Source organism: Xiphophorus hellerii, chromosome 5 (assembly GCF_003331165.1).
Source record: "Xiphophorus hellerii strain 12219 chromosome 5, Xiphophorus_hellerii-4.1, whole genome shotgun sequence".
NCBI classification, from domain to species: Eukaryota; Metazoa; Chordata; class Actinopteri; order Cyprinodontiformes; family Poeciliidae; genus Xiphophorus; species Xiphophorus hellerii.
Genome location: NC_045676.1, coordinates 32,760,007 through 32,785,795, shown reverse-complemented (window position 1 = coordinate 32,785,795; position 25,789 = coordinate 32,760,007). Strand labels below are relative to the sequence as shown.

Genomic DNA, 25,789 nt, shown 5'->3' with positions numbered 1-25,789 from the left:
AGAGAGACAGTTCCATCTGAGACTTTTCTGTTTGTCAGCACCTTCACAGCTGCAGCATGCAGATCCTTATTACCCTCCTGCAAACTAGCTAGAGGAGAGGGGAGGGGGATATAAGAGGCATAAGGAAGTGGAGGAGAGAGGAATGCTGATGAGAAAGTTGGAACGGCAGCAGAAAGCATTAAACTACAGGACGAGCGGAGAATAAGGAGAAGAGGAGAGAATCTGTTCTCTCTTTGATAAGCAGCTCTTCTCTCATTTTCTTTATGAATGCTTGATATGAATGTCCCCTCATCCTAATATTCAGGATTCATACAAAGTGTGGAATAATGTGGAGTTTGTTCTTCTTGTTCTGGATTATAATGGAGAAATGTTCTTATTTCCAGACTTTATGTCTTGTTTTATTGTTTAAAATTCGTCCTTCCGTCCATCTGGAAATATCTGTCAGAAATATGCGATGAACTTTTGTGGTTTTAGTTTTGTTTATGGAACTTTAAAGCGTTAATTTCGATTAATTAATTCTACATATCTTCCATCCATCCATCCATCCATCCATCTTCTTCCGCTTATCCGAGGTCGGGTCGCGGGGGTAGCAGCTTCAGAAGGGAGGCCCAGACTTCCCTCTCCCCAGCCACTTCTTCTAGCTCCTCCGGGGGAATCCCGAGGCGTTCCCAGGCCAGCCGAGAGACATAGTCCCTCCAGCGTGTCCTGGGTCTTCCCCGGGGCCTCCTCCCGGTGGGACGTGCCCGGAACACCTCACCAGGGAGGCGTCCAGGAGGCATCCTGACCAGATGCCCGAGCCACCTCAACTGGCTCCTCTCGATGTGAAGGAGCAGCGGCTCTACTCTGAGTCCCTCCCGGATGACTGAGCTTCTCACCCTATCTCTAAGGGAGAGCCCAGCCACCCTACGGAGAAAACCCATTTCGGCCGCTTGTATCCGCGATCTCGTTCTTTCGGTCATGACCCAAAGCTCATGACCATAGATGAGGGTGGGAACGTAGATCGACCGGTAAATCGAGAGCTTCGCTTTTTGGCTCAGCTCTCTCTTCACCACGACGGACCGGTACAGCGCCCGCTTGACAGCAGACGCTGCGCCAATCCGCCTGTCGATCTCCCGCTCCCTTCTTCCCCCATTCGTGAACAAGATCCCGAGATACTTAAACTCCTCCACTTGGGGCAGGACACCCCCCCTGACCCGGAGAAGGCACTCTACCCTTTTCCGGCTCAAGACCATGGCCTCGGATTTGGAGGCACTGATCCCCATCCCGGCCGCTTCACACTCGGCTGCGAACCGCTCCAGCGAGAGCTGCAGATCACGATCTGATGAAGCCAAAAGGACCACATCGTCTGCGAAAAGCAGACGATGTGGTCTGCTTTTCGCAGACCACATCGAAAAGCAGACCACAGACCCCATCTGTGGTCTGTGGTCTGACCACAGATGGGGTCAGACCACTTAAGAGTGTGACCCCTCTATAATTGGAGCACACCAATCTTCGGACCCCATCTTCGGACCCCGAAGATGGGGTCCGAAGACCCCATCTTCGGACCCCATGGGGCCCGAAGATGGGGTCTTCGGGCCCCATCATTGGGGCCCGAAGACCCCAATGATGAAGGAAAACTTTGGACTTGGTGTTCCCTCGCCCGGACGCGGGTCACCGGGGCCCCACTCTGGAGCCAGGCCTGGAGGGGGGGCACGATGGCGAGCGTCTGGTGGCCGGGCTTTTACCCATGGAGCCCGGCCGGGCTCAGCCCGAAGAGGAAACATGGGCCCCCCCTCCCATGGGCCCACCACCCGTGGGAGGGGCCAAAGGGGTCGGGTGCAGTGTGGGATGGGTGGCAGCAGAGGGAGGGGACCCTGGCGGTCCGATCCTCGGTTGCAGAAACTGGCTCTTGGGACGTGGAATGTCACCTCTCTGGTGGGGAAGGAGCCGGAGCTAGTGCGTGAGGTCGAGAGGTTCCGGCTAGAAATAGTCGGTCTCACCTCGACGCACGGCTCTGGTTCTGGAACCAGTCTCCTTGAGAGGGGCTGGACATACTTCCACTCTGGAGTTGCCCAAGGTGAGAGGCGTCGGGCAGGAGTGGGCATACTTGTTGCTCCCCATCTCGGCGCCTGTACGTTGGGGTTTACCCCGGTGAACGAGAGGGTAGCATCCCTCCGCCTACGGGTGGGGGGACGGGTTCTGACTGTCGTTTGTGCTTACGGGCCGAACGACAGTTCGGATTGCCCACCCTTTTTGGAGTCCTTAGAGGGGGTACTGGAGAGTGCTCCTCCTGGGGACTCCCTTGTTCTGCTGGGGGACTTCAACGCTCACGTGGGCAATGACAGTGAGACCTGGAGGGGCGTGGTTGGGAGGAACGGCCCGCCCGACCTGAACTCGAGCGGTGTTCTGTTGCTGGACTTCTGTGCTCGCCATGGATTGTCCATAACGAACACCATGTTCAAGCATAAGGGTGTCCATATGTGCACTTGGCACCAGGACACCCTAGGCCGCAGTTCGATGATCGACTTTGTCATCGTTTCATCGGATCTGCGGCCGTATGTCTTGGACACTCGGGTGAAGAGAGGTGCGGAGCTGTCCACTGACCACTACCTGGTGGTGAGTTGGCTCCGGTGGTGGGGGCGAAAGCCGGTCAGACCTGGCAGGCCCAAACGTGTTGTGAGGGTCTGCTGGGAACGTCTGGCGGAATCCCCTGTGAGACGGAGCTTTAACTCCCATCTCCGGCAAAACTTCGAACACGTCCCGGGGGAGGTGGGGGACATGGAGTCTGAGTGGACCGTGTTCCGTGCCTCCATTGTCGAGGCGGCCGATCGGAGCTGTGGCCGCAAGGTTGTCGGTGCCTGTCGCGGCGGCAACCCTCGAACCCGCTGGTGGACACCTTCGGTGAGGGATGCCGTCAGGCTGAAGAAGGAGTCCTATCGGGCCTTTTTGGCCTGTGGGACTCCGGAAGCAGCTGATGGGTACCGGCGGGCGAAGCGGCATGCGGCTCGGGCGGTTGCTGAGGCAAAAACTCGGGCGTGGGAGGAGTTTGGAGAGGCCATGGAGAAAGACTTCCGTACGGCTTCGAGGCGATTCTGGTCCACCATCCGGCGTCTCAGGGGGGGGGAAGCGGTGCAGCACCAACACTGTTTATAGTGGGGATGGTGTGCTGCTGACCTCTACTCGGGACGTTGTGGGCCGGTGGGCAGAGTACTTCGAAGACCTCCTCAATCCCACCAACATGCCTTCCACTGAGGAAGCGGAGCCTGGGGACTCTGGGTTGGGCTCTCCAATCTCTGGGGGCGAGGTCGCCGAGGTGGTTAAAAAGCTCCTCGGTGGCAGGGCCCCGGGGGTGGATGAGATCCGCCCGGAGTTCCTTAAGGCTCTGGATGTTGTAGGGTTGTGTTGGTTGACGCGACTCTGCAATGTCGCATGGACATCGGGGGCAGTTCCCCTGGATTGGCAGACTGGGGTGGTGGTCCCCCTGTTCAAAAAGGGGGACCGGAGGGTGTGCTCCAATTATAGAGGGGTCACACTCTTAAGCCTCCCTGGCAAGGTCTATTCAGGGGTCCTGGAGAGGAGGGTCCGTCGGATAGTCGAACCTCGGATTCAGGAAGAGCAGTGTGGTTTTCGTCCTGGTCGTGGAACGCTGGACCAGCTCTACACCCTCGGCAGGGTCCTGGAGGGTGCATGGGAGTTCGCCCAACCAGTCTACATGTGTTTTGTGGACTTGGAGAAGGCGTTCGACCGTGTCCCTCGGGGAGCCCTGTGGGGGGTTCTCCGGGAGTATGGGGTACCGGGCCCTTTGATACGGGCTGTCAGGTCCCTGTATGACCGGTGTCAGAGTCTGGTCCGCATTGCCGGCAGTAAGTTGGGCTCGTTTCCGGTGAGAGTTGGACTCCGCCAGGGCTGCCCTTTGTCACCGATTCTGTTCATCACTTTCATGGACAGAATTTCTAGGCGCAGCCAAGGTGTTGAGGGGATCCGATTTGGTGGCCTTAGGATCTCATCTCTACATATCTTAACACAATTAATTACTTTTTTCGTTTTTACATACAAAAGTCCTTTTGTTGCGTATCATAAATACGCAACATATCCATATCCCTAAGCAAATGGATTGATGACAAAGCTGCTTCTCCTGGTCTACTGGCAGCGGTGACACCAGAGAATTATGATGGGCGGGGGGGACAAAATCTGAGTTTTTATAAGGGTGTCCAAAAAAAACTTTGATCCTACAAATACTATTATAGTTAAGTCACAAGACTGTGCCTCTGAACCTCCTTGATCCAACTTTTGATCAGATAAGCAACGAACGAAAGCTGTAAAAATTTGAATCGATGATCATCACCACTGCTTGGTGGAGAGAAAGGGGCATCAGCAGGGGGGCGGCCGTTTGCAGGAGGATCTTAAGAAACTGCATGTTCATTTTGATTAATTAAATACAAACCCTATGATTAACTTGTTTAAAAGTTTTAATTGAGTCCCACAACTAGTTTTAGTTTAAAAGTTTAATCAGTGAATTCTGGAAATGTAACTTTTCAGAAGTCTGATATTTTGATATGAAAATATGTTAGACACTAACACAGCTCTCATTGTCACAGGCAGAGCCACTGGGACGCTAGATGAAGCGTTGCACTTGTCTGTATTTCTCGTTTCTTCTTCCATCCTGCTTTCACTTGTTCCCCATCGCAGGGATAACAACTCAGATGTACTCTCTCAGGCAAACTCTGCCAATCACACATTTCATCAGTCACAGCCACACCGAAGCATGGCTGCATTTAGAAGCAGAAAAAGCAACAAACTCTCTCTCATGAATGTTTTTGTGTTTACAAGTCTACATGTTTAGACATAGCTGTTTTACTGACTCACTACTTGCTGCTCTCAGACAACTAAAGAAGTTCTCACGAAGAGCTCTGGATGTTGATTTTTACTGTTCAATAATTTAATAGCGAAAACATTTCTAAAGTTTGGCACTATGCCAAACTTTTAAAGATTTTAAATCAGACTCTCCTTTTACGGATCTTGTCAGAGAGGTAAGGTAAAATATTTACAACCTTTTCTGACACTTTTACCAGACAATAAACCATGATGGCTTCATGTGTAAAAGAAACATTGGAATTTGTTGGGTTTCCTTTATACAGTTTTATTAATGAGTGCTTCTGTCACCAGGTTGTGTAGGTTGTTTGAGTAAAAATGCTGTGTTTAATCTACTACAACAGAACAATGCTAGGGCTGTTGTAAACGATTATTTTAGTAATCAAGTATTATATTGATTATTCTGACAAATAATTGAGTTAATTAATATCGGATATCAACATTGGCCCAAATTTTCATATTTGTTCATCCCTACAATTACTTTTCTATATTTTAGAAAATTAACCTTTAACAATAATAGCTCACTTTTTTAATTAACCTGGAGAAAAATTATACAAAAATCTGAAATTATATTCAATATAATAATAAAAAGGCAGGCTCACAAAGCCACTTATGAAAAAAATGTTATACTCCAGTTTGTCATTTACATATTCAACCTCTATCAATTTAAAAGATGAACTCTCACTTTGCCCAGATATTCATAGCTTTTATGTCCTTGTTAGTGACAGGATTTGCTCCTTCATCACACACAGAAACACACAGAACTGCACCGACCAGCTATGTACGGCCACGATGTGCTCCTCCACACAGTTGTTGCGACCGGGATGATATGAAATTTACCTTACAGTTCCTCCGTAAACCTACACTTATGCTAAGCATCGACTTCAGAACTGCCACCCGCTTTGTTCCATTTGCTCCATCTGCATAAATACTCTCGCTCACTGTTCCCCACCTTTCGCTCTGAACCAGCCACCAGGCAGCTGCTCCGGGAGGAGAAAGGCTGCCGTATTCCATGCATCGTGCCAGTCAGTTTAAGGATGCTTGTTGATCCCTAGAAAAACAATAAAAATCCACTCATTACCGAGCATAAACTGGACGTTATGCTGCTAGCACTTAGCTTTAGTCTACAGCTCATAGGCGGAAGTGAGAGCATTGCGCAACACATATAATCACCGGCCGGAACATGGTGTGTTAAATAATAAAACATAATTTAATGAAGCTTCGAGGCAGGTAATTTTCCTCAAGGAATTTTAATAATCGAGGTATTCAAATCATTTGAACTAGATACGTTTGGGCCCAGTATGGTCAGTCCAAACTGTTGAAATCGGTTCTCATTATCGCAGTTGCTTGACAAAATTCGGATCATTGTTGTCCTCTGCCTCATATCGTCCACTCTATCTGTTGAGTGATTTGTCAGAATTTTCGTATTTGTAATCTATTAAGATTAGGCCCTTTGAATTCTGCAAGCTTGATCCCAATACATGCATACTGGTCAGAATGGGAGCACATCCACACATACAACAGATGTGAGAGTACTGATACTTCATAAAATTCCTTTGAAAATAGAATTCAGTTCCTCACATCTACACCCACATTTTTCATTACATTAGTGTTGTGCTGCAAGATAGTAAACAGTTTTACAACAGCTTTAATAACAATCAAATTCTGAATCTATGACTGTATCTGCGAGGAGCCTGATCAGGACAATGTATTATTTGGAATAGGGAGCATCGGCTCTTTGTTACAGGTGAGATTTTCTGGATTCACCCAGAGCAACAGATGATTGCAACACTTGAAGAAACTTGTTGCTAATCACTGGAACACACTGATTTTTACATAAAACTGTTGTTTTTAAAGTTTGATTTTTGTGGTCTCCAGGTTTAGGATGCAGCAGGTGAACATCGTTGGTTCCAGTCCAATGAGCGCCCCCTCTAGGCTGATTCAAACACTACAGGCTGCCCCTGACACCTACCCCTCCAACCTCAGCCTCGTGTCTGTGACACAGACCAGTCTACATTTTAACTGGAAGGTACCAAAACACACATGGACACACACGCCAAATACATGCTTGACTCTGTAAACCATTAACCTTCATTCTGCTCCTTTACAGTCATTTAAGCGGTGCTAATTTGACTGGGAGTTCTTTTCTTCCTTTTCTTGCAGGCCTGTGTTGTGTCCTTGCATCTTGTTTTTTTAGCATGCTCACTGAGCAGCAGCAAGACTGAACAGGTTGAGCGGCTGACAGCCTGTAATCATTGTCTCTCCTGGTTATCATTGCTCACACTAATCTGTCACATTTCCCACTCACCACTTTGGACTGGAACCAGCACAAACTGCTATATAATGTTCTCTAAGTCTTTCCTTTCTTTAGTTTTCTCTCTTCTCTCTTTCCTTCCATCCCTCTTTCACTCCCACCCCTCCACTCTTCTATTATAACGTAAATGGAGAGCAGAGCATTTTTCCATTTAAGAGTTGGAATGAGAAAAAGAGCCTGTCAAATCAGGCACAGACACTGAGACAGTACAGACTACAAGTGCGGCATGCTAATGAGATCTCACCTGTATGTTAGCGCCTTGCCTGAGCTATGCTGGTTTTCTGCTATAATGGGACCATCACAATGGTTTTAGCTAAGGCTATTATTCTAAGCGGCATATTAAGGGTAATAAAACTAATGTGACATTTTGTATTATGACTTCTAAATGCTAAGCTGTGCTAAATCACTGAGGTATTTAAAACGACTGGGTATCTCAAAGACTTTCACTCTGCACAGCGTGGGATGGCTGCTATGTACATTGTTTGTGAAAATCGTCTGTCCGATTAGGAACAAACTGTGGATAGTAACAACACCCTCCTAAAGTGATTACAGGACAATTTTCTCCTAAAGTAATACATTAATAAGGGTCTGAGGTGATGCAGAGCAGTTGAAATGGCAGAGATGTAGTATGCAGGTAAGGAGAAGAAAGTGGAAATGTGAAGCAGATTGGAATGTATCAGTCGAAGTATAAAGCACATACAGTTTTTTTCCCATAAAATTTCAATGAGATCTCAAGATCTGGGCTTTGACTGGCCCAGAAATTTCTTCTTTCTCAGCCAGTTCTTATTCGATTTACTGGTATGTGTTGAGCCATTATCATGACTCAATACATTTCAGTAGAAGGTCCACTTCATTTTTAGATTATTATTACAACCTTCAACCTTTTTGACATACATGAGCTGGTCAGGAGCTTTTACCTCATCACAGCATCTGTCCTTTCACAAAACAAATGGAGACTGCAAGAAGGTATTTTAATCCTGGCTTGAAGTGTTTTGTGAAAGGATCTTGCCAGGGCAAAATGAAAGTCCTATTGTGGGAGTATTATTAATATCATGTTTATTTATTTAACCGGTCAAGAAAGCCAAGGCCTTTTGAGGTAGAAGAAGAGGAGGCTGGAACAAAAACAACATTTAAAATTCCCCAGATTAGACAAAATAAACATCAAAAACCAATAAAAAAAATTACAGCACTTACAAAAACAGGATGCTTACACAAAAGGGGATTTTATAAGCTATGAAGCAACCACAGATAATTGGTTGCAAAGCCTAGCAGAGAGCAGCATATGTCTTTAAAATGATCTTTGATCCAAGCTTGAAAAGCTGCTTTGGAGATGAAAGTATCCTGTTTGGGGATTTTATTACTTCATTCCAGTCACTGGCTGCAGCAGACTGAAAGAATGAAATGCAAGATATAGAAGTAGTTTTAGGAAGTGGTAGCAAAATCACATTTCAGATCGAGTGCTATATTCAGAGGATAAGAAGGAATACGTATGGTTAAGTCCAGAATTATTTACAGATATGTTTAAAGTAATCTGTCAAGTTTTACCAACATATTTCTTTTAACTGGAAGAGATATGATCATTTTGAAGAAGTCCAGCCAGAATCTTTGCTTGAACCTGTGAGGGAGCCAAAGATTGGACTGATTGTTAATAACATGTTGATAGCACATCAATGACAAAGCAACAAAATTACAAAAATGCAAAAAACTGTTTGCTAGTTGAAAGAATGATTTGTTTGCTTTTAGGACAATAAATATTTGTCAACTGATTATTGGCAAGTCTGTTGATTGCATTTTCAAATAAATTTTATTAAAAACTGATTAATATTTTTTTCTTATCAAAATGTATATGTTTTTATTTTGTTTCATTTTCTTTTGAGCGATGCAGATCTAATTTATTTCCAGACACTAATCTTGAATCTAATTCTGTCCGTGGTATGAATAACCTTGAGCATAACTTTAGTACAGTCATTATTAAAGGAGCTGTGGAGGTGAAGAGTGCAGAAAGAAATAATCTGTTTGGTCAATACTAAGAGTAAGGATAAAATGTCATCCCAAATGTCTCAGAAATATTCCTGAAAGCAAAATAGTGGTCCTCTGAGCACATGCTTTCTTTCAGTCTGATGCAATCAGTTCTTTTATTTTTTACAAGCTAGGCAACATTGCAATAACAAGTGAAGCTTAACACATCAGATTTGCTCTTTCCCTCAGTCTCTAACTGTTTGCTTTCTTTCAGCCTCTTCCACAGTCAGAGTACAACAGCAGCCCAGAGACTGTGGGCTACCGGATCCGTGTTTGGAGGACAGATGGAGATGGGGAGGACAGAATTGAGGACATAAAGGGTGGAGTTGGAACCACTGAAGACACAATAGAGGGGCTAAGTCCCTGGACCCACTACCAGGTTCAGATCCAGGGCTCGAACTCCATAGGACCAGGACCATGGAGCCAAACAGTCGCAGCACGCACCGCCGAGGCTGGTACAAACACAGAACTCATTCACTCCGTTTTCCTGTTTTTAAGCTTCCAACTGAGATGAGTTTGACATATTGCTTGCTGGGCATAAGAAGGCAGATGGATGAGAAATAGAGTGGTATAATTACTTTTCTGTGTCCTCCTCTCATTTTGCCACCTCTCCCTGGCCTTTACTCACTCCCTCAATTTCACAGAGGGGAAGATTGATGGCAAGAGGGAGGGAGATGACTGAGGTAAAATCGAAGATTGGTTCAGAGAGTCAAGTGGCACTGAGCGGCGTGTTTGTGCGCATGTTTCTTTGTCTGTTTTTCAGCTCCGTCTAAATCTCCAGAAAATGTAACTGCTGAGGCAGTGAGTTCCTCCAGGATCATGCTCACCTGGTCTGCTCTTCCTGAGGCACAAAGGAACGGAGTCATTATTGGGTATAAGGTGAATCAAAACTCTCAAGCAGCTACAGAGACTCTCAAACCAACCTTAATGTTCTCACTTGACCTCTCAGCCCATTATCACTTCTTCCAGCACAATCCACACACTTACATCCACACAGACCTTCACACAAAAAAATCTGGTACATGCAGGAGGAACATGATGTAATATTCTGTAACTGTTCCAGTTAGTTCCTCCTCCACTATGGCTTTTAAAAAGCACCATGCTGCAATAATTGTGTTTAGGGAATGCGTTGAATTGAGAAAGGCTTATTTTCCTTGATAACACAGCAGTAGGTGTCAGGTCGTATGTGAAACAATGATTAGATTATGATTTTATCAAAAACAAAAGGGTGGTAATGACTACAGTCTGTTGGTTTTGGAAGATTCTCTGTAACTGAAATAGATGAACTGCTGTTTGGCAAAAAGTCAAAGGTTTTGTGTGCAAAGTCACAGTCTGAATAGTTTTGACAGTTAAGTCCAGACTCTTAACCCACCAAGAGCAACAGATCCTGCAGATTATTCTCATCATTTATGTTCAAACTAAAGTAAAGAGGAAACGTCTGTTATGTTGTAAGGCCAAATGGTAACATGGCTGATCTATTTAGACATGCAGGTCTCTAGGAACACACACACCTGGCACCTGTTGGTCTCATTTTCAACATCGGGGAAAAAAGATGTTACTTTGCCAGTCTTAACAGACCAAAACAGAAAATTACAATAAATTATTGAAATACAGGTACATTTAAAAACATTTGAATGGTGCACAAAGTTCAATATTTTTGTCACACATTTCAGAAAATGAAACTATATTTTCATTACATGTAAAATTACATGTTTCAAGCGCTTATTCTTTGTAATTTCGATTACTGCTTACAAATATTGTCAACCCAAAATTCAGCGTCTCAGAAAATTACATTATTGTGAAAAAGTTATATATATACTGTATTTGAAACTCGTGGTGCCACACCCTAATCAGCTAATTAACTCAAAAGGTTTCCTGATCCTCTAAAGGTGCTTTTCCACTGGCAATTCGCTCACTATCCGGTTAATGTGCAGTTCGGTTCTACCCCAGGTAGTGAGCTTTTCCATTATGTGGTCTGTTCCTCACTATGAGCACGCAGAAACTGTGGTTGACTCTCCTCTGGTAGACTTGCAGCGACACTCAACAGAGAAGTCCAGTGTGAAGTTTCCACGGTCAGAGATGATGGGGTGCCGTGGCATCTGCTGGGTCTTATCAAGTCCACAGTGAATATGGCAGTCTACCAGGAAATTTTCAGTCATAAATGCTTCTGCTGACAAGCTTTGTGGCGATCTTAATTTGCTGCCCTGCACTGCCACCATTACCAAAATTTGGTTCAATGTCCATGGTGTTGCTGTGCTGGATTGGCCTGCCGTTTGTCCTGACCTGAGAGTCTGTGGAGTATCGTCAAGAGGAAGTTGAGAGACTTCAGACCTAATAAGGCAGATGTCCTGAAGGCAGCGATCAACCCTATCCCCTCATTCCACCTCAGACACAATGATCCACAGTGAATCATGCAAAAGGAGGTCAACCAAGCACTGAATACATTTCAGAATCCTGACATGTCTTTTTAAAAATATCAATTTTTAACGATTGTATGTAATAATTAAAATTTTCTGAGATACTGAATTTTGGTCTGTAAGTCAGAATAATCCTAATGACGAGAAATATAGGATTGAAATATTTCACGTGTTCTGAATAACATGAGTCATCCTTTCTGAAATGAGTGACAAAGCATTTTGAACTTTTCAGGATATTCTAATGTTTTTGCCTATGTGCTGCCCCTCTCTCAATTGCTGGCTGTTTAGGAATGCAAATATGACATTTCCACTTTTCCAAATGCTTTTATCTGAAGTGCTTAAAAATTGTATTATTATTATTATTATTATTATTATTATTATTATTATTATTATTATTATTATTATTATTATTATTATTATTATTATATATTATTATATTATATATTATTATTATTGTTGTTGTTGTTGTTTTAGCTTTAGTCAAAAAAGTTCTTATTCCTTCTGTGGCATCTTGAAATCTCCTGAAAAATAATATTTTGATAACCTTTAATAGTTGTGCTCAAAAAGTTGATTGAATCCCCTATCATTTTTTAAGTTCTTTGTACTATATATATGATGATCTTGTTTGGAAATTCTGTGAGTTTTAAAATAGTCCACAGTTATTCTTAATGTTAAATATTGATTACGGTTAGTGTTTTAGAACCTAAATGGGAACCTTTATTTATTCAGTGACTACATGTTTGCAGCTTTGAATGTGAAAACACTCTCAGTCATGAGATAGTTTGAAATCAAAATAGGAACTTTGTTGACATTTTTGGTCTCTCAATCTTAAGAATGTGGTTTAGGAAACCTTTTATAAACTGTTTTTTTGTTTTTGCTTTGGCTTTCCCAGTCTGGTATCAGGTTTGATAATCTGAAATATTTAACTTTTAAAAAAGCTCGAGAAACCATTAAAGGGGCAAACACTTTTTCTCAGCACTGTAAATGAGTCTATTGTTCATGCATTTTATTATTTCTGACAAAATCCAGGTCATCGTTAAACATGACCAAAGCACATCACACCTCATATCTCTGTTCCTTTCTGTGGCTCACACTTAGCTGCATGCATACCATGTTAATAGATGGGAAGTGGCTGCCAGCAGCAGCTCTTTTAACACATTCCACCCCCTGCTAAATGTTGAATAGCCGTCCCTGATGCCCTGCTGTGCCTGACTTGTGTCTTATTTTCATTATTACATCTTTAATTTTGAGGTGACATTTTTTTTTACCTCATGTGGCTTTAAGAGAAATGACTTGTTCACGTTTGTGAGTTATAAAGCGGGGAGAGGACGACCTAGAAAGAGCAGCTTCTGACAGATTTTCATTCTAGCTGTTCTTGTCAATGATAGCACACTGTGTACTGATTTGCTTTTTCTGGGTGTAATAATAATTATTGCACCACAGATTGTTATCTGAAAGATTCATACTATTATTTATTTCACACAGTTCTAATCTCAAAAATAAAGCCAAGATAACTTTACACTATGTACACAATTATTACACAAGTTGTAGTTTTGAAGATTCATTTTATTGTTGAAAAACTATTTCGCTTTTTGTCAAATAATCTCTCAAACCTGAATATTTAATAAAGTAAAAGTGAGACTTTGGCTTTTTTAGGACAATATCTGTGTGCACAATGATTAGGCAACTATTAGTGTACAGAATTATTATGCAACTGAATTAAAACTGAACATTTTCCCATTTCTCCATTAAAGTGAGAATAATAAACATAGAACTCAAAGTTGACAAATAAACATTTCTGACATTTAAATATAAATCAGTGACCAACATAGCCACCCTTCTTTTCAATAACATTTATAAGCCTTCCATTCTGTCAGTTTGTTGATCTGTTGACGATCAATTTTTGTGCAGCAGCAATCACAGCCTCCCAGACACTGTTCAGAGATGTGTCCTGTTTTCCTTCACTTTTAATCTCTCGTTTAAGAAGGGCCCACAAGTTCACAATGGGGTTTAGGTCTGGTGAGGGCCACTTCATTATTCTTTCAAAGGCCTTTACTGGCTAGACACATAGTGGAGGACTTTGATGCATGTGATGGAGCATTGTCCTGCATAAAAATCATGGTCTTCTTAAAACATGCACATTTTTTTCTGTACCACTGCTTGAAGAAAGTGTCTTCTAAAAACTGTCCGTAGGTCTGGGACAGTTGGGACACCTTGATGTTGATCTCCTTAGGCCCCACCCTCCCTCATTAAACAAATATACATCAGCTGATATGTTTATATTCAATAAGCATTCAAGTCTATAGAGCGCAGAGTTGGAAAATATGCATAAAAATGTCATATAATTAAAACTTAACAATCTATTATTAACCTAATAATTGTGCACACATTGTATGACTTGGTCTTGCTGTATCTATGTATCTACTATCCATGTCTTATTTTTGGCATCAAAGTATATAAGACATCCTTAAGCAGTTAAGATTACTGGCAGCGTAGGATACAACCAACTATATGTTTAATGTTTTCTTTCATTAATTATGTTTTTTCCTCTCATTTTGCACAGGTGTTGTACTGTGAGAAAGACTCAGACACTCCCCCTAGTGTTCAGGTGGTACAAGGAGACAGAAATCTAACACTGCTTCTGGGTTCCCTCCAAAAATATAAAATGTATGCACTGCAAGTGCTGGCGTTCACACAGGTTGGCGACGGCCCTCCCAGTAGCCCTGTCCTCCTCAGAACCAAAGAAGACGGTAGGAATTACAGGCTTGTGACCAGAAGTTTCTTCAGCACATCTCCCTCCTCTTCCCACCTCTTCCCACCTCTTCCTGTCTTTTTTCTCCTTTGCACTTCAGCTATCATCACAGACATATGTGGATACTTTCTCGTAATAATGTGTAGCTGCCAATATAGAGACCTGATAACCATTAGAGGCACTTTCACAATGCACACAAACACACACATGTTCACCCCGGCTAACACAACATACGCCCTCACACACACCAGCAATCATCCTCTGTCAAGCAGAGTCACGTTTGAAAAGTTTTTCTCATTTCAGGATAAAACAGAATGGCAAAGTCAATTCCCAGCAATGTATAATGAACCTCCATTTTGTCTGACACACACACACAAACACACCCAGACACATAAACCAACTGCAGGCTTATGAATGTGTGCACACTAGAGCTGAAATGTATTTGCTGAGGTGGAACATGTACTTTTATCAGCAGCAGTGTCAAAGTGGGCACAAAGTTAAAAGGAAATTACTTTTTCTTATTTTGCCCTATATAGTTTTCCTCTTAAGCATACAGTGCAGCTGAGAGTTGTGCATATATTCATCATGGGAAAGGATCATTTAACTCAGGGGTGTCCAAACTTTTTGTCACGTGGGCCAACGTCGCCAATTCAAAAAAAACTTCCGGGCCAAAAAGACAAGAAAGAAAACTAAAATGAAACGAACAAAGTAGTCAATTTTATTTTGTTTTTTGTAGTTTTTGTAGAAAAGAGAGGTTATTCATTGTTATTCATAAAAAGGATTTTCAGGCTTTGCTATATTAAAAGAAAGGCATCTTGTATTCAAATTTATTCTCAGTAATAAGAACATAATTTAGGGTCACTTTCTTTTAAAATGCTTGTTATATTTACCGTAATTCAGAAAATTAAATAAAAGCTGATTTTTGTGCAGCAAAGTCAGTAAAAACCTCTGGATAAACCTGGTTCTTATCATAAAAACATGTTTATAAAACAACACTTTGTTATACCTAACTTTTTTCATTAAGATAAAATGATGTTGTCAATTTGGATAGGCCAAATTTGTGTTATTCTCAAACTGCTGTTCCGGGACCAACAAACTCAGTCCAAGGGCCACAAGTGGCCCCCACGCCGCACTTTGGACACCCCTGATTTAACTAAAATCTTTAATGAGTCTTAACAACTGGAATTGGAGGACCAGTGTGTCTAAAATCCACACTGGATCAAAATGACACATCCAAACTCTGTCAGACCCCCCCAGGACAGCTGACCACCATCAATGTGTGAGTGTGTGTGTGAATGGGTGAATGACTGTAGTGTGAAGAGCCTGGGATCCTCTGGACATGATAAAGCACTGTACAAGTACAAAGCCATTTACCACTTTCCATATGCACATACTTCTCCACTAACACTTTAGGAAATGTCCTTGAACAAGTTGTAGGAAATCCCAACTCTTCCTGTTTCCATGAGCAAAGTCCTGTAAGACCTCCAACTGGATAGGTGACCACTCTTTCGTTCACAATCGGCAGAGTTTATTTAAACTGGTTGTTTTCTCACCACTGACCTGGCTCTTAAACTTTGTGTACAAGTTTAGCTGAGATTGAGGTTGTTATTGGGTCTTAATGCCAGTCTGTTTACCACCATGCTTGATAGTTGGGTTGACATTGGGGCTTTGGAGTTAGATGCTTTCAGTGTATTTTTGTTACACGACTGGTTTACCTTGCGGTTATTCATTCTGCTGTTTTTTTAACTTTTGTATTAATACACATTTATTCTGCTGCCAACAACCTTAACTGTTTTCGTTTCCAGTCCCAGGTCCCCCAGTCCGTATGATGTTTCCAGAGGTTCGACTGACATCGGTTCGGGTGGTCTGGCAGCCTCCTGCGTTTCCCAACGGCATCATTTTAGGTAAAAAAATAAAAAGAAAAAAAAAAGATTTCTAGAGATGCTCACAAAATAACATAGAATCACATATCACTGTGGTCCTTTAGACCAGACCCTGAGATCTACCATTCACCACACCTGATGTTATTGCTGTTGTGCAGGGTGTTGGTGATTTGCTACAATTAACATTCTCATCCTCCACTTGTGAAAGCACTCATGCCACCCTCCACAGAATGGGAGGGTGGCAGTTGTCCATGTCTCACATGTCAGAAACCGTCACTGGTCTAGACACTCTGAATAGAGCAAGGGGTAGAACAGAGGGCTGGTTTTTACCAGGCTGAGATATATTAGAAAATAAATGCATCTAAAATTTGCAGGATGGTAGATCTGGATGACTGGCACCCCTACTTCAAAGGAAGTAGGCGAGTAAAAGTCATAAGATAACAAAGAGCTTGTTCAGTCTTCATCTTTCAGTTCACGCCACTGGTGAAGTTTGTGGGTGTATCCTTGCTGGCGTGTTCTGGTTTTTAAATTATGAATCCAGAATGTGTGGTTATTTGAGTACCTTTTTCAAAGTAGATGATGTATAGAATCACATATGGCTGTTTTAGTATAAGTACGTTTCACTGGATTTGTTGAGCTGCAGAGCCAGTGACACTAAAAAGAAGGGAAGAAAGGCAGGAAGGAGAAGTATAGAGATTAAAGGGGAAGATAGTATGAGTGTGTATGCTGAGCAGGAAATGGAGGTATTTGTCCTCTCAGCAGGGAACAGAGTTTAGCAGGACAGTTTGAGTGATGTGTGACTGCATTCTGTTGGAGGGGAGGACATTTAGTACGACACCTTCCTGTGACAGAGGGATGAGTGGGAGGGCAAATCCCTCTTTCTCCATCACACCGACAAACACAAACACACAATCCTGCTGTGTCTTTGTTGAGTGCATTGTGTGTGTGCCAATGCAGATAGAAACAACTGTTGTGCACTGGTTTCCTTTGTGTTTGTGACCGCCTCATTTCTCTGTGGGTTCTCAGGGAATGGTTAAAGCAGAAGGCAGATAAAAGACAAACAATGAAAAGAAAAGTTGTGGAGTCTGATTTGGAAAAATGCAGAACACCATCTATGTTCCCTGAGAATCTCTGTGGGAATGTTATACACAGAGTTTCAAGTGGATATATAATTTTTAAAATAAATTTTTACCGTTTATATACTAATTCAACACTACCCAACAGTAAAATGGCAGATGATTGAGGCAGAATCATGCTGTGGGGTGTTTTGTACTGATTTTAAGTGGCATTTCAGAATGAATTGTGAGAAACATCAACTCAAAAGTGATCAGTGTATGTAACATCATTCCTTACACCAAATAATTAGGCCTGTAATGCATATGATGCATATTAGATGTTTGAAAAGAGCTGCAAGTTTTATAAAAAACAAAAAAGGATAATGCAGGCAACAGCAATAGGAATAATATAAGACTCAATCACTTTATGAAACCAGGATTTGGCCTCATCTACCTCCAAAGCTTCAATATCCTAAAAATATTTTGCCCAGAACAAAACCGTGCCCTGACCTAGATGACTAGATTAGATTTTTGATCTGGCTGCTATCCTATAGTCTTCCACATGCAGAACTCACATTAACATACAATCAGACTATCTGATGAGATTATCACTCACTCAACCAGATTAGGTGCCTCTGAGCAGAGTATTATCCTGACAGTCGCACTGTGACCTAATCGCATCAGCCTATTTGTGTGTTTTTGCACAGTGTGTAGGAAGGCTGTATTTGCTACCCATTACAATCCCAGTAATATAGGTCTTTGTGAGCGGCTAGTAGCCTGTGGAAAGCTTGGATGGGGATCACTGGTTAGTGTGTGTGTGCTTGTGATGTGGGGGGTGTTAGCATTATTACATGACTTACTGCACTGGAGACTGAGAAACACACACAAGCGGTGTACACCATGGGTCACTGCCAAGGATACAGACAGGAGGCTGTATGTTTTTATAATGCCACTGAAAGCAAGTGTGTGTGTGGGGGTGTGTGTGTGTGTTTGGGGGGGGGGTGAAATTGCATGAAGCTGCAGTCCTGGAGTGGAGTTCAGTATGAAAAGTCCTGCAACAAAGCTTACAGCCTGAGAACTTCTGTTCCATTTTGTCACCTTACATCCACTCACTTCAATGTTGGGATTTTAAATTGCAGACCAACACAAAATAATGTGTAACTGTGAAGATAAGGGAACAGATTGATTACATATATACACTGCTCAAAAAATGAAGGGGACACCTAAACAGAACAATGTAACTCCCAGTCACTCACACCTTTGTAGAATCAATGTCACCAGTTAGGTAGTAACACTTATTCACCTGCTGCTGTGCAAATGGAACACACAACAGGTGGAAATGAGAGGCAATCAGCAATACAGCCCCTATAAAGAGTGATTCTGCAGGTGGTGACCACAGATCATTTCTCTGTTCTCGTCCTTTCTGGTTGAAATTTTAGTCACTTTTTCATTTTGTCAGTGCTGTCACGCATTAAGGCATCATGAGGCATTTTTTACAGCCCACTGAAGTTGCTTAAGAAGTGCAGCTAATCCTAGACCGAACATCAATGCGAGTGGTGGCGTATTTGGTGTGTCTCTCAGCACAGTGTCCAGAGAATGGATTAGGAACCAGGAGATGAGCGAGTAAACCAGGAGAGATGAACGGGGCCGTAGGAGGCCTACAACCCAGCAGCAGGACTGCTACCTCGTCCTTTGTTCAAAGAAGAACAGCAGGTCCACTGCCAGGGGGGCCCTACAAATGACCTCCAGCAGGCTACTAATGTGCATGTTTCTACTCAAACTGTCAGAAACAGACTCCATCAGGGTGGCATGAGGACCCAATATCCTCATATAGGGCCAGTGCTTACAGCCCAACACCATGCAGGATGATTGGCATTTGCTAGAGAACACCAAGACCATGAATTTCTCTATTGATTTTTACTGACAATATTTAGGTAATTAAGATCTGGGATGTGTTATTTTAGTTTTCCCTTTATTTTTGTGAGTCATGTATTTATTTCAAACGTTTACAGCAGCAGTTATAGTGGCATCTTCTATTCACCAAGTCTCTATGAAAACTATTGATTTTAAGTTTTTTTTACCCATGAATTGAAAAATAATTTGGAAAATAGCATGATAGTAGTGCTGTCGATTTTAGTTCTTGTGGGTACAAACAGAATTCAACACCAAATAATTATAATTTTTTCTTTTCCTCCACTTTTCACTAGGCTACCAAATATCATACTGCCTTTACAGCAGGGACCCTCTGCGGTGGACTACTGTGGAAGTGGGCTCCAATGCTCGCCAGTTCACTGTCACAGGTCTCTCCTCTGAACACACCTACGTGTTTTGCCTCACAGCTCGCACTGCCGTGGGCTGGGGCGAGCAGCAGGAGGCTCTGGTAGTTACCACTGAACGCAGAGGTAAAGAACACACACACTGAAGCAGTATCCATATCAGCACTCTGGTTGATTTATTGACGTTATTTGACTATTTTCTGAATTATGAATTAAACTTTCTGAGGTATCAGAGCAACAAAAAGTGAAACCAACACTATCAGTAAAAAAATCTGACCTGCCTCCTTGACAAAAGATCACCTCCTACAAATGATTAATTCAAGATTTGAATCAATCATTTGTGTCCTGGAGAGACAAAAAGAATCTTCTAAGAAGTTTCAAAGTTGAAGTTGTATTTATAAGGAAGGTGAGCAACAAATGGGGCAACAAATGTGAACTTTTCCACAGGAAAGAGGGAATACCACTCTACAGTTGAGCTTGGTCCGAAAGGTACTTTTTAATGATAGCACTATTCTAGATACTCTATCTGTACATGCCAGGTTCAGAGCCCAGCACACACAGTCTCACTGATGGAGCTGTGAACTGAAACAGGATTATAATGAATGCTATTAGCTGTGTCTGGGCTTTTGTTTCTGCAGTGAGTAAAAATGTCTGCTGTGGGAAATAAAACAAAGCCACAGGGACATTTCTGCTGCTATGTTTGCAGTGAACAGTATATGGTTGATGGTTTGCTGATGTTGTTGCTTGTAGTTTTTGCAAGATTTGAAAGAAAACAAGTTTTAGTTTTCTGTGAAGATACAAAAGTGTGTTCTGTGTGTGTGCACCTTCGTGTATGGGCGTGGATGCGTGTGTGTTCACTGAGGTAAGGCACAATTAGAACATCTCCAGAAAATGTAATTTAATGTGATAAATAGCAGTGATTGTATACTAAGTCATGTCAAAAAGATCCAATTTAAAAAATCAGTATGTTTATTTTGTTTTGATGAAACAAAAAAGATTTTACTGATAACTATTAATGTTTCTGCAGTTTTATTGTGCAGATATCTCATGTAGAATTTGTAACAAGTTTGCAACACAGTTATATTGAAGAATTGCAATAATGCATCTATGAGTGATTGAGCAAATGGAGAAACAGCAACCTCTGTTTATAAAAGTGGGGTTGAAAATATTTTTACTCCCCCTCTTTTTGACAAAATTCTAATCACAACCTGAAGTAAGATAAATCTCTAAATGATATTTTATTTTTGTGTGTTTGTAATTAAATCTTAGTACAGTCTGTGTTTCAAAAATGTACTGAATGCCTGAAAAATTGATCAATTTTGCATCATTCGGCTACTACATTTAAAACTCTCTAATTGAGCTCCCATCTGAATTTCCAGACTGAAGTTTGCCAGTCATCAACCTAGATGAAGACTATTACAGGTTTCCCTTCCTTAGAAGAATGACAAATTGGCCAACTGGGAATATTTCTCATCATAGACTTTTTGACTGTGCTTTAAAACACAGCTGAATAGCTAAGGCTGTATGTTAGTTAGCTATTTACCACTGCAAATATTAGCTCGGTAAGCTAATATTTGCTCCCTCTCAGAGGGAGAAACATAACATAACATTCTCTATAATAAGCATGTTTCGTTAAAAACTGAAATGTAATATTTGTTGATACGAAGTCTGTTAAGAACCTTACCGAGACCACTTGCCCAAACAGTTTTAGTACAGATATTTTGTTCACATCTACACAGACAAACCGCACCAGTCTGTTCATTTTAAACAGACTGCACATCTTAGCTGCAGAAAATAACTTGTGAAGATACTTTCAGTAATCAGTTTGACTAAAGATAAACACATGGATGAGTTTGTCTAGATCTTGCTGGGACATTGGTCCTTTAATCCTGGAAATTTTCTTCAGGTGATAGAAGACCGACTTTGTGGCTCTGAAGGTTCAGGTCAGAGTTCATCACTCCTCCCAGATTTCAGGTCTGATCTCTAGTTTCTAGCTGTAATAACTGAAGCTGTTTACTGACTGTAGATTGTTCATCCTTTGTTTCAAAGATAATTCCTTTGTTTTGTTTCTATTCAGCTGGAGAAAGTTATGGCAGATCCACACACCGATTTTTTCCAGACCATTTACTCAGTTTTTGAATGGGTCCATAATGAATTGGTGACAGTATAATGTAGAGCTGTGAATCATTTCCATACCTTTCATAACTTATCTTGCCAGTGCATAAAAGACTGTACAATAATTCAAGTTTTTGAAGTGTCTAAAGTGTAACATAGGCTGCAGGGTGACAGACTAGCATTGTTTCCCTGGAGCAAGAAGGTCCTAGGTTTAAATCCTGGCCAAGGGTCTTTCTGCATGGAGTTTGAATGTTGTCCCCCGTGTACCTGGACATATGCAGGTAGTCAGACCTCCTCCCACAATCTAAAATTGTAAGTTAGATTAATTTACTTGTTTAAATTGTTTAAAGCTATCAGTGGGTGCATGGTTTCCCATCCTGCATGTATTTTTGTTGCCTTATGATGAAGTGACAGACAGACAGACACAAGGCACAATTAGAACATCTACAGAAAATGAAATTTAATATGATCAATGGCAGTGATTGTATATTGAGTCATGACGAAAAGATCCAATTTACAAAAATAAGCGTGTGATGGATGGATGTTTTCTGCAGCCTTACACAGAATTATGTATTTAACATCACAGCTTATGTAATATATTCACAGAAATGGAGGTCAGAGAAAGAACAGCGAGTGAAATATGCAGACACGACATTCATAGGTTTTTAGCTCCTCAGCAACAAGCAGTTTGTAGATGAACATACTGAACATGTGCCATTATTACAGGCCACTAAAAGTTATCACAAATGAAAATATGACCTTTTAACAGTAGAGGAGAATTTAAGAAGTACAGAACAAGACAAAAGGACATTTATAGATTTATAGAACTGTGAATATTAAGCCCTCCAGATACCAGGTCTCCTGTAGAGTTACATTGAGAGTTAGAAATGTAAAAAAATAACCTGGGGAGTCTGAACAACTCCAAATTAATTTCTCTCTCGCTTAAGAGGGGATTATGTGTCTGTCTTGCCAACAGCCTTGCTGCTTCCATTACTTTCTTTATTATTAAAAATTAAAGTGAAAAAAAACAGACATGGAACCACATCAATACGCTATCTCTTATTTTGTAAACCACAGTAATTATTTCTGATCAACACTTCTGTCATTATTTTGCAATTATGGCAATTATGATTTTAGGGCAGAAAACATGCTGTTATTCCCAGTAACATTTCATCTAATCTTGGCACTCGGTGGTCTCATGGCAAAGTGTAAACAAAAACAGTAAGATGATTTCTGAAAAACACAGACTAAGAAAGAGTTTGACAGCCTGCTCCTGTGGTGAGATATATGATGTTTATCTCTGACTGTTATTCTGCTGCTGTTGAGTTTCTAAAAACCTGAGACTGAAAATATTTTCACTTTGCCAAAAAATGACAGCTGACATCCTGAAAGCCAGAAGAAATATTTCTGTAACTTAAAAGTAAAAGTAAGTGTAGTAAATAAAGCAGTTTGTTTTGATTCAGAAGTTATAAAACAGAACATAAACAGCCCAAACCCGCACTTTTAAAATTTCTGGATTGTCTTTTGTTATATCTGAATCTAGAAATAATAAGATCTTTATTATTAATTATTATCCAAGCTGGTTCAAATTCCAGAATGCTCTAAAAACTCCAGAAAAACTGTGAAATAACTCTCTACCATGTTCTATCTGCTTCAGTATATGTTATTTGTTTTATCAGAAAGTTAATACATCTTTTCATTTTCTATAGTTTATAGAATATTACTCTTCTCTCTTTAAATATTTTTTTTAACAATCAAACCATTTTGGCTTTTCTAGGAACTTGTTTTTTTTCAATAACTTTCAGCAAAGAGACTTTGATGCAATTCATTTCTGATCTCCTGCCAGTTCAGCATCACAATCTGTCAAGCTAGGTCTAACAAAAACCAACAAAACCATCTAAGTACAACAATTTAAAGAACTTTTGTAGATTTTGGAAATCATGATAATATTTTCAAAGGTATTGTTATATGTAGTTCATTTTAATTGGATAAGACACAGTAACATTCAATGTATCATTATCAGGATTTCCTGATAATAGGATATAGTCGTTCTCTGTTCCACTTCAGTCACAGAATGGCTCCTTCCTGCACTGAGAAAGACAGAAAAGTCAAATAGAGATTTATGTAGGATGATCACAAGGAAACCAAATAAATCTCATGAAAAAAACAACTTGAGTGTGTGTGTGTGAATATGACACCACATACATTTGGCAGGGAGCTGTAATTCTTCCTGCAGAGTTTAATTAGCTCAGTGTTTGTCTTTTCAGGCTGATCACCAACAAGGCAACAGACAGAATAAAAGTTCTGCATCATCTCTGCCTCTGTTTTCTTCGCTTGTCCTCCCATTTTCACAGCAGCAGAAGTACTCGTGATGACAGAGCCCCACTTGTTCTTACAATTATGAGTTTATTATCAGAACAGAATCTTAATTGTGAATCAGAACAAAAGGACAACCGGCATTCAGAAGAAGATGTTATCAGAAAGGCGGTAGACAATAAGTCCAATTTTGATGGGACTGGAGAACGGTGCTGTGTGGGGGAAAGAAGGAGACAAACACATTTGAGCCAAATTACTTCTGATAAGGCTGAGTGTAGGATGCTGAGCACTGTGTAGCTGTCAACGTGTGCTCAACTGTGGTCGGGTTTTTTCCACAAAATAAATGTAGATTAATTAAACTTCAGAGACAATCAATAATGCTTTTATTTCTAGACTCAATCGATAGGTCGATGCCCCCCGAAATGAGACAGTTGAGCCTGCAGGTGTGTTTCTACTCCTGTGTCGAGTTTGTGTTGAGGTCTACTCATCACTTAGCATGGCTGTACAGAGATAGCAACTCCAAGAGCCATCCTTCATCTTGTAATTGAATACCAAGGACAAAAAAAACCCCACACACACACGTTTGCGTGGCTATTTTAGTGGGGACTTTCCATTGAATTCCGAATTCCATTCATTTCTACAGCCTAAACCTTAACCTTATCCTAACCCTTACCTTACCCTACCCTAACACTAACCCTACCTTAGTGTTAGGGTAGGGTACCTAATACCTAACAGTAACCTAACAGTAACCAAACCTCAATTCACACCCTAGTCCTAAATCTAACCCCTGACCCAAAAACAGCGTTTCCCCTTGTTTCCCCTTGTTGGGACCCCACCAGGAGCAGTGAGTCCCCACAACGTAGTATTCCTTCATGTGTCAAGGCACATGGTCCCCACAAGGTATTACAAACATACGCATACACACCCCCACACGCATACACACACACTGGCAGCATCTGAGAAATGGTTTTTGTTGATGCTGAACTAATTAAATGTGGTGGTTCACATAAACCTTTATCCACTGTAGCACACTCTGATAGACATATAAAGCTCCTTGTGAAAGTATTCACACCCCATGAACTTTTTCACTGTACAAACACAAACTTCACTATGTGTTCTTAGGACTTTATGTGATTGTTTATATAAATTAGAGCTTAGATGTTAATTGGGAGGAAAAGATTTATTGTTTTTTAAAATTTCTTACAAATAAAATTCCCAGGTCAGTCCTATGTAAAGCCTTGTTTTTTGCAGTTACACCTGCCAGACATGTGGAAAATGGCCATTAGCTGAAATTGTTGTTCTCTGGCTTCTATGTTTAATAGCTCAAGCTCAGTCAGCAGGGATGGAAGGCATCTTTTAGGTTATCTAGATTTAGACCTGGACTGTATGTCACAGTCTCTTTCTTTTCCTAGAATGTTTTTGGATTTACCAGGATGTCGTTTTAACTCTATGTTCCTATCAAATGCAGAAGCAAACTCATCTTTAGAGCATGATGCTGCCACCACTACATTTTACTAGTAAACAAAAAATCCAAATAAGATAATCTTTTAAATAGTTAATTTGACAAGATGTGAACAATATCAAAGTCGGTTGCAAATGTTTGTAGAGGACTGCAACCCACATGTGTAATCCAGTTCTACTATTCGAAGAATACTTTTCATCACACTACGGGGATAAACTTCCTTTATCATTTTACCTTCCCCCTGCAAGAAAAACAATCAAGTAAAAGATTAGAAGAGTTTACAGGCACATGTAAACACTTTAGCAAAATTTTTAAAAAAGATTTCTAAA

At 41.3% G+C, this 25,789-nt stretch overlaps 1 protein-coding gene across 2 annotated transcripts in view; it reads left to right on the top strand.

Moving 5' to 3' along the window:
* The window catches only part of LOC116720704 (protein sidekick-1), a 493,826-nt gene that overhangs the window by 434,774 nt on the left and 33,263 nt on the right, over positions 1–25,789 (top strand). For both annotated transcript variants that reach the window (XM_032564100.1, XM_032564099.1), the window contains 6 exons: positions 6,730–6,880; positions 9,399–9,639; positions 9,948–10,063; positions 14,165–14,351; positions 16,159–16,257; positions 19,499–19,693. In XM_032564100.1, the coding sequence (XP_032419991.1) occupies positions 6,730–6,880; positions 9,399–9,639; positions 9,948–10,063; positions 14,165–14,351; positions 16,159–16,257; positions 19,499–19,693 (989 nt within the window). The remainder of the gene's footprint in view (positions 1–6,729; positions 6,881–9,398; positions 9,640–9,947; positions 10,064–14,164; positions 14,352–16,158; positions 16,258–19,498; positions 19,694–25,789) is intronic.